Source organism: Muscardinus avellanarius, assembly GCF_963383645.1.
Source record: "Muscardinus avellanarius genome assembly, chromosome: 1".
Lineage (NCBI taxonomy): Eukaryota > Metazoa > Chordata > Mammalia > Rodentia > Gliridae > Muscardinus > Muscardinus avellanarius.
In genome coordinates, this window is record NC_137786.1 from 174,641,158 (window position 1) to 174,649,831 (window position 8,674).

The 8,674-nt window shown below is 56.7% G+C and overlaps 1 protein-coding gene across 1 annotated transcript; it reads left to right on the forward strand.

Annotated features, from left to right (window-relative positions):
• Nucleotides 1-2,713: 2,713 nt before the first annotated feature.
• LRRC32 (leucine rich repeat containing 32) lies at nt 2,714-8,409 on the forward strand (the record flags this gene model as incomplete). The annotated part of the gene is made up of 2 exons (XM_080716579.1): nt 2,714-2,800; nt 6,505-8,409. 2 exons carry the CDS (start codon nt 2,714-2,716, stop codon nt 8,407-8,409), a joined length of 1,992 nt encoding a protein of 663 aa, XP_080572705.1.
• Between the last annotated feature and the right edge of the window lie 265 nt (nt 8,410-8,674).

Sequence of the window (8,674 nt, forward strand, 5' to 3'; positions counted from 1 at the left end):
TTGGGTTGGGGGTGGAAGCAGTAAAGGCCCGTGGCAGTGATGGAGGAGCGAGGCAGTGGCGCTGGGGTGGGCTTCAGGGAGGACATTTGGCACCTGCTGGTGGGGCTGGGGGTCAGAATGCAGCAGGGAGGTGAAGGCAGAGTCAAGGGCGACCCGCATCACCATGTCGCTGAGCCTCCTGAGAGTCCAGTGTCCATTCTTCTTGCTGTCCTGTCCCCATGCCCGATGCAGGGAGATGGGGCTGCAGCCCCTCTGCTGTAGGGCTCTTCCTCTGGGGGTGGGGGTGCAAACCACAGCAACCAGAGACCGCGGAACCTGGGCTTGTGGGAACTTGGGCTTGTGGAACCAAAGAAAGAGTTTTAGAAGAGGCAGCTGCTAAGCTGTGGGGAGGGGAAGGTGTGCCGCGGAAGAGGAGAGGGAAGAAGCAAGGGTTCCAGGCAGCAAGAAGGCACTCAGAGGACTGAAGGAAATACCAGGCGACTGGGGCCAGCAGCATGGGCGGGGGCAGCCGAAGCCGGGGTGGGGGAAGAGCCGGTTGGGAAGGGGACACTTGAGCGTCTTGGAGGTTCCCCGGGAGATTTTCACTCCATTCGGAGCATGCTGATGTTCAAACTGGTGAAAGCTGGACCTTCAGTGCAGGTGACAGCCAGCACTGTGGCCCCGAGGAGCCAGGGAAGAGGGTTGAAGGATACTGCCACGGCCCTTGCATGTTCCTTGCATGCTCCTCAGAGCAGTTATCTTCATTTAAAATTTACCATCAGTGGGTTCTGACAGTCAAAGACATAGCTCTTGAAGGCCCTGTGAGTGCCTCTGCTCCCAAAGCCTCCTTTAGGAGTGTGGTTTAGCCCTCATTTATTGAGATCCCGCTGTGAGAGACCTTACAGCGCAGAGATTTAGGACACAGACCCTGGAGCCAGACTTGCCTGCACCTGCCACTTAGCTGTGTGTGACGTTGGGTGACTTCACCTCTTGGAGCCTTAGTTTTCTCTTCTATAAAATGAGAAACGTAAGCTGGGCGTGGTGGCGCACGCTTGCAATCCCAGCATTCAGGAGGCTGAGACAGGAGGATCACAGTTGGCAGCCAGCCTCAGCTACTTAGTAAGGTCTTTTGCAACTTAGTGAGACCCTGTTTCAAAATAAAGAATAAAAAAGGTGCTGGGGTATCTCAGAGGTAGAATGCCCCTGGTTCCATCTCTAGTACTGCAAAAGAGAGAGAGAGAGAGAGAGAGAGAGAGAGAGAGAGAGAGAGAGAGAGAGAGAGAATGAGAATGAGAATGAATGGTAGCCAAGCACGATGGTGTCTGCCTGTAATCCCGGCACTTGGGAGGCTGACACAGGAGGATTGCAGGTTCCAGGACAGCCTCAGCAATGTAGCAAGACTCTCAGCAACCTGGCTGGCAAGACCCTATTTCAAAATCAAAAAAATAAAACCGGACAGGAGGATGTAGCTTGGAGGTAGAATGCCCCTGGGTTAAATCCCAGTAACACACCCACACACACACACACACGAAAATGGTCATAACATAACCAAGTCATTGAGTTATTATGAGGATTAAGTGAGTTAACAATGGTATTGAGAAGAGTGCTTGGATGAATGAAGGGCTCTGCAAATGGCACTTTTATAGAAGAGATCTCACTTGATTCTCAACAAAGCCTGGCATGGCTGTCATTAGTCTTAGAAAAGGAGACAAGCTTAGGGGTGAAGTGGTGTGCGCAAGGTCACACGGCAGGTGAGTAGAGGAGATGGGGGAGCAGTCAGCTGCGGGTGGCTGAGTCCTGGTTCTTGGGGGGCTTTCTGTGTCCCTCCTTGATAACACCTTCTCGTCTGTTTTATGTGCACATCTGTGTGCTGTTTTATGTCCCCATCCCAGCACAGAGCCAGACATGATGAAGCATTCAGTAAGGGTGTGAATGAATGAGCAAAATTGATGGGTTGATTTGTGTGTCTAGCACTTGGCTCAGGTCCTGGGGCGAGTGCTCTGGGACTGGACCCCGTGGAGGCCTTTGCGGTCCCCAGTGCCCTTCACACTGCTCATGGAGGGCAGGGCTGGGCGGTGCCCCCCACAGCTGGTGGCTTCAGTGAAAGTCCAAGGCCTGGCAGCCAGCCCCCCAGGGAATCCACAGGAACAGTGCTAGGGGGAGGGCAGGCCCGGGTGGGCTTCCTGTCAAGGCCCTGAACTCAGTCCATGAACAATGGCAAGGGCTTAGAATCAGAGAATCAAAAGAAAAAGGGGGAAACAGTGTGTGTGTGTGTGTGTGTGTGTGTGTGTGTGTGTGTGTGTGTGTGTGTGTCTTTGGGGCCTAAGAGGCTGGGATAGGGGACCTGCTTGTGGCCTGAGTAGAAATGGAGTCAGAGGCTTCCTCCCCCAACCCCTCCCTGAGCATGGCCCAAGGGCAGCCCTTAGGGTCCCTCTGCCTCCTGCACATCCACTCCAGATGTCTTCCACCAGGTGGGAGCTTTCCAAAAACCCCATCCAACTGACCCACTGCTTTAAAAGTTTTGCTTCCCCAGGGTAATGGCCCGAGTGGCCTGGACTCTGAGCCCCTCTGGGCAGCCCCAGGTCTCATCTGCTCCCTGACTTGTTCACAGCACTTTTTGCCAGATCAGCTGTGCCCGGTTCCCCGATAGCAGGTGCAGTCGGGGTTGGGAGGGCTCCAGGGAAAGGAGACAGTGTCTGACAGTATCCCCCTCTCTTCCTCACCCTACAGAGCCATGAGCTACCAGAACCTGCTATTCCTGGCCTTGCTGACCCTACGCCTGGCTACCTCCCAACACCAAGACAAGGTGCCCTGTAAGATGGTAAGATGCTCTGCCCAGGAAGAGTAAGGGCCACCCCTCCCTTGCCCTGGGGTGTCTTATGGCCCCAGCCCCAGAAGCCAGAGGCTAAGGGAGTCAGGAGAGGAAAGGGATTTACCATGCATTTAACATGGACCTACTAAAAGGCTTAGATACCTTGCTTACCCCATAACCCTGCCATGGATGCCCCATTATTCGCCTTATACAGAGGAGGAAACTGTGGCTTGTTAGGTGAGCTGTCCAAGATCACTCAGCTAAGAACACTGAGGCCATATTGGACTCTGTCCTCCCAAGCTGTCCCTATAATGCAGTGGGCCGTGTGTGTGTGTGTGTGTGTGTGTGTGTGTGTGTGTGTGTGTGTGTAGGCAATGTGGAATATGTCAGCTGGTAGGGCTCCTCTGAGCTGGTCCCTTCTGGAGACAAATTCCCTTCCCTAACTGGGCTCCTTGACTTGGGCCTGTCTGTGGAATGACACCCATCACTCATTCCTGCTGGGTGAAACACTGCCTCCTCCAGGAAGCCTCCCTGGACACAGAATGGCAGCTGCTTCAGGAGGCCAGAAGCACTGGCTCTGTTACCCCACAATCCACCACCAAGACCCTTCCCCTGAGTCTGCAGTGTCCTGCTGTGGCCACCACTATTCTGCTCCTCAGAGTCCTTCTGAGATTTGGAGAACATAGAAAAATGGGCAGAGAAGGCCTAAGACATCAGCAAATAGAGCACACACTCCACCTTGAGGGCCTGAGGTGCAGAGAGGTAGAGTGTTAGCCCCTAGCAGGCAGGGGAGGAGCAAGGGCCGCTTTGGGTTCTGGGAAAGGAAATACTCCAGGGCTAGAGCATATCGGAGCCGAGAAAACATGTGCCCTGCCAGGGTCCTGCAGATATTAAGGGACACAGCCAGGTTCGAATCCAGGCCCCTTTGGCTGCTTGCTTCTGGGCGCCTTCTCTCCCCTGGCTCCTCTCTTGGCCGGGTGGCAAGTAAAGCTGGGTGGCAAGTCCTCTTTCTCTTAAAGAAGAAAGCCAGGCAGTGTCAACACTGCAGAAGGCGAGGGGATTCAGCCCCAGCCAGGACCCATCCCTCAGGTTCCTCTCCCTGGAGTCAGTGGGCACTGGGAGCTTGGAGCTCAGGGAAGGGGCTAGTAATGGAGCTCTGCAGGCTGTGCTGGCCTTCAGGCTCCTCTCTGGACTGAAGAGGTGGGCACCCTGGGGCCGCCTCTGGGCCTCTGTTGTGGGGCCTGGGCACCTGGGCAGATGGCAAAGCTATCTGGGTAGGGCCAGCGTTGTTTCCTGGCTCGCTCTCGGGGCTGGTGCCCAGGGAGCCTTTGCCCATGAAGAAGGGGTACGGGCATAGGTTTACATGTGGGGTAATATGTGGATCACAGCACGGTGCCTCCCCCATATACTCCAAATGCCGGCAAATGGTGCCTAGTGTTATTTACTGTGTGGAAGGAGTCAACCTGGGTGTCTGGGAAGCTGCAGGCCCAGTACCCAGAACTCAGCTCCCACTGCGAGGAAAAGTAACTAGCCAGTGGTAGTTTTGAGTCCTTGACCACCTGGCTTTGGGCTTCAGTTTTCTTAGGAGGTGCAATGGGCAGGGGTCAGTAACACATAGACACATCGAGTGAACATCCTTGCCTCTGCCCCATGCACAGATCAGGAGCTAGTGCAGAGGAGGCCGTGCCTGGTGATCCCAGTGGGCAGGGAGGGTGGGGTAGGGCAAGGACTGGCAAGGTGGCCAGGGCAGGTCTCCAGTGTGAATGGGTGTCCTGGGTCCTTGAGGAAGCCACTTCTCCTGAGGTGTGGACCAGTGCCTGTGCTAGGCAGGAGGGAGTCACACAGACACTGGCCCAGCAGTCCTGATCCTCACTCCCATGTACCTGGGCTCTCAGGAGTGCCAGAGCAGGGCCAGGCGAGGCCGTGTTCCTTCCTTGCCTGCCCAGCCACTGGCTCTCTGTTCCCTCATACAAGTGCCTGCCTCGCCTGGCCTCGGCCTGCTGTTGGTGAGTCTGTGGGTCACACTCCTTTGGCTCTCATGGCCTCTAGCTCTGATCTGAATGTATGGATCATTCCTTTTTCTCCCTTTGAGACATGATTGATGCTATGTCTCAGCCTTTTACTAAACACAGATGTCCGGGACTCAGGCCGGGGCCAGGGCATCCACATCAATCACCCGGTCTCTCTTGGCTCACCAGCTCGCAGGACCACACACAAGGCCACAGTTCAATGGAACAAAGATAGGAGAGGGGAAGCCAGTCAGAGAGGGCTCCCTGTGTAGGGGCTCCAGACTCCAGTGTGAAGAACCCCCCACAGATCTGGTCAAGAGGAAGCCTAGGTGGACAGGGAGGGCATGGTGGACAGTGGTCAAGCATTGTCACCAAGTGGGCTGGCATGGGCTAGGAGGTGAGGGGATAGGTTGGTGGGGCCACAGACACTCTTGAATGCCTTGCCAAGGGTCCTGGCCTCTGCCTGGAGGGGTCTAAGCAGACAGCACAGGGCAGAGTGAAGTTTCTGAGCAGATGTCAGGCACTTGGCAGGTGGGTGGATCTGAAAGGGTTGATGGAGACAGCAGTAGGTCTGAGCTGGGGGCTGAGGAGCCAGACCTCTTGTTGGCAATGGCTTGGGTGTAGGAAGAGACCACAAGAAACCTGCATTTGCACAGAATTCTGGTGCCAGAAGACACATTCTGTGAAGGGATAAGAATGGGATCTTGCTTGTTAAGGGCTCAAATTCTAGCTCCCTTCTCACCAGCTGAGTGATTCCCTAACTCTCCCTTACCCTCTCTGACTCTATAAATCAGGGTGGTTATAGCAAACCATCCCAATACACAGGGCAGTCTGTGAAGATCAAAGAGATGATGGGCCTGAAGGTGGCTAAGTAAAACATAAAATGCTGAGTGGGTGCTGGGCGCAAGTTACTTTCTGGGTAAGAAACCAGGGTGATAATGTGACGTGATGGAGGTCACGGAGCAGAATCAGTCTTATCAGCAAAGAATGCTGGTTGGGACCCTGGCCAGCTTCTTCCCTGCTCCTCCCTCTCCTTCCCCCTGGGGGCTGACGCTGGGTCAGGCCATGGGAAGCAGGGCCATGGACCAGCAGGGTGGGGGTAGGTAGCAGCTGCAGAAAGGAGGTCACGTCTGGGAGCTTATCCCAGAGCCCGGCCCAGTGGGATGAGGGGTCAAAATAAAAAGTGACAACAAGAATACAAACGGCAAGTTTTCCTTTTGGAAACATCTTTCCCAATGTGGCTTCCAGTTACACGCTGGAAATTTAACTACCCAGGACATAACGGGGACCCAGGATCTGGAACCAGGATCCCTGGGTCCCAGCTCAGCTCTGCTGCTCCCTGGCTCTAGGTCACACTGAGTAATAGATGCTTGGTTTTATAAAATGAGTAATACTTAACACAGGACATTTCTTAGTCTACTTGTTCTTATATCTATCATCTCTCTCCATCCACCTACCCATCAAACCTTCATAGGGTCCCTCCTTCCTGCCCAGCACTGACTCACCAACTGGGTGCCAGAGACAGGAACAGGGAGCAGGACAATGTCATCCAGACAGTAGAGTGGATGGTGAAGGTCTGGCATTCTGGGAGTGCATGGGAGAGACTGCCCACACCTGGTAGAGGTCTAGTAATCCTTCCTAGAGAAGCTTGTCTGGTTCCAGCCCTCTGCACCCCTGTTAATACCAGCTGCTCTCCCTCCCCAGCTGGACAAGGAGGCCTTGTGCCAGGGCCTTGGCCTGCTCCAGGTCCCCTCAATGCTGCCAATGGACATCAAGGCCCTGAACCTGTCTGGAAACCAGCTGCGGAGTATCCCGGCCTCACCCCTGGGCTTCTACACAGCTCTCCATCACCTGGATCTGAGCAGCAACGAGATCAGCTTCCTGCACCCAGGGGTCTTCCAGGCCCTGCCCCTCCTGGAACATCTCAACCTGGCCCACAACCGCCTGGCGGTGGGCACCGCAGTGAGTGCCGGAGGTCTGGGCACCCTGCCGCACATGACTTTCCTGGACCTATCTGGGAACAGCCTGTACAGCGGCCTGGTGGAGCGGCTGCTGGGCCAGGCGCCCAGCCTACGCACGCTCTCGCTGGCGGAGAACAGCCTGACGCGCATTGCCCGCCACACCTTCTGGGGCATGCCTGCGTTGGAGCGCCTAGACCTTCACAGCAACGTGCTGATGGACATTGAGGATGGTGCTTTCGAGGCCCTTCCCCGCCTGGCCCACCTTAACCTCTCCAGGAATTCCCTCACCTGCATCTCCGACTTCAGCCTCCAGCAGCTACAGGTGCTTGACTTGAGCTGCAATAGTATCGAGGCCTTTCAGACAGCCCTGGAGCCCCAGGCCGAGTACCAGCTGGCCTGGCTCAACTTGCGGGAGAACAAACTTATGCATTTCCCCGACCTGGCCGCGCTCCCGAGACTCATCTACCTGGATGTGTCCAACAACCTCATTCGGCTCACATCTGGGCTGCCCCCGGGCAGTGAGGGCCTCGGAGCACCTTCCAAGGGCTGGTCAGCCTCTCCCCTCTCACACCCCAGCTGGAATGCCAGCACCCACCCCCTCTCCCACCTCTTGAACCTAGATTTGAGCTACAATGAGATTGAGCTCATCCCGGACAACTTTCTGGAGCACCTGACCTCCCTGCTCTTCCTGAACCTCAGCCGAAACTGCCTGCAGGCCTTCGGGGCCCGGCGCGCAGGCTCGCTGCCCTGCCTGGTGCTCCTGGACTTGAGCCACAATGCGCTGGAGGTGCTGGAGCTGGGCGCCCAAGCCCTGGGGGCCTTGAGGACGCTGCTTCTACAGGACAATGTCCTGCGGGACCTGCCACCATACACCTTCGCCGGCCTGGCCAGCTTGCAGAGGCTCAACCTGCAGGGGAACCGGGTCAGCCCCTGTGGGGGGCCAGCTGAGCCCAGCCCCCCAGGCTGCGTGGCTTTCTCGGGCATCCCCACCCTCCGTGTTTTGAACATGGTGGATAACGAGATGGAGACGCTCCGGGCAGGGGCCTTCCTCCACACCCCGCTTACTGAGTTGGACCTCTCTGCCAATCCGGGTCTGGATGTGGCCACGGGGGCCCTGGCAGGCCTGGAGGCCTCCCTGGAGGTCCTGGCACTGCAGGGCAATGGGCTGACGGTCTTGCAGGTGGACCTGCCCTGCTTTAGCTGCCTCAAGCGGCTCAATCTTGCTGAGAACCGCCTCAGCCACCTTCCTGCCTGGACACAGGCTGTGTCACTGGAGGTGCTGGACCTTCGAAACAACAGCTTCAGCCTCCTGCCAGGCAGTGCCATGGGCGGCCTCGAGACCAGCCTCCGGCGCCTCTACCTGCAGGGGAACCCGCTCAGCTGCTGTGGCAACGGCTGGCTGGCAGCCCAGCTGCACCAGGGCCGCGTGGATGTGGATGCCACTGAGGACCTCATCTGCCGCTTCAGCTCCCAGGTGGAGGTGTCCCTGAGCCAGGTGCAGCCCAAGGACTGTGAGAACGGTGGGCTCAAGAACATCAACCTGGTCATCTTCCTCACGCTCGCGCTGGTCTCTGCCATCCTCCTCACCACGCTGGCCACCTGTTGCTGTGTCCGCCGGCAAAAGTTTAACCAGCAGTACAAAGCCTGAAGAAGCCCAGAGACTCTACCAGGTCAGCATGGGGAGTCCAGGGCACAGAGAAGAGTGGGGACTGACACCTGGTGAGCCAGCGTCCCAGCACCCTGGTCTCTAAGTCCCTACCCAGGGCTCCTTCCTCTGTATTCGCCTGCATGAGCAGGCGACCCGCTTCCCAGGCTACAGATGTGGCCCGGCTGTGGAAGCTGGAGCTGGGCAGCTTCGGGGGCAACAGAAAATCAAGTCAACCCATCGGACCAACCAGTTTTCACCGGGCATC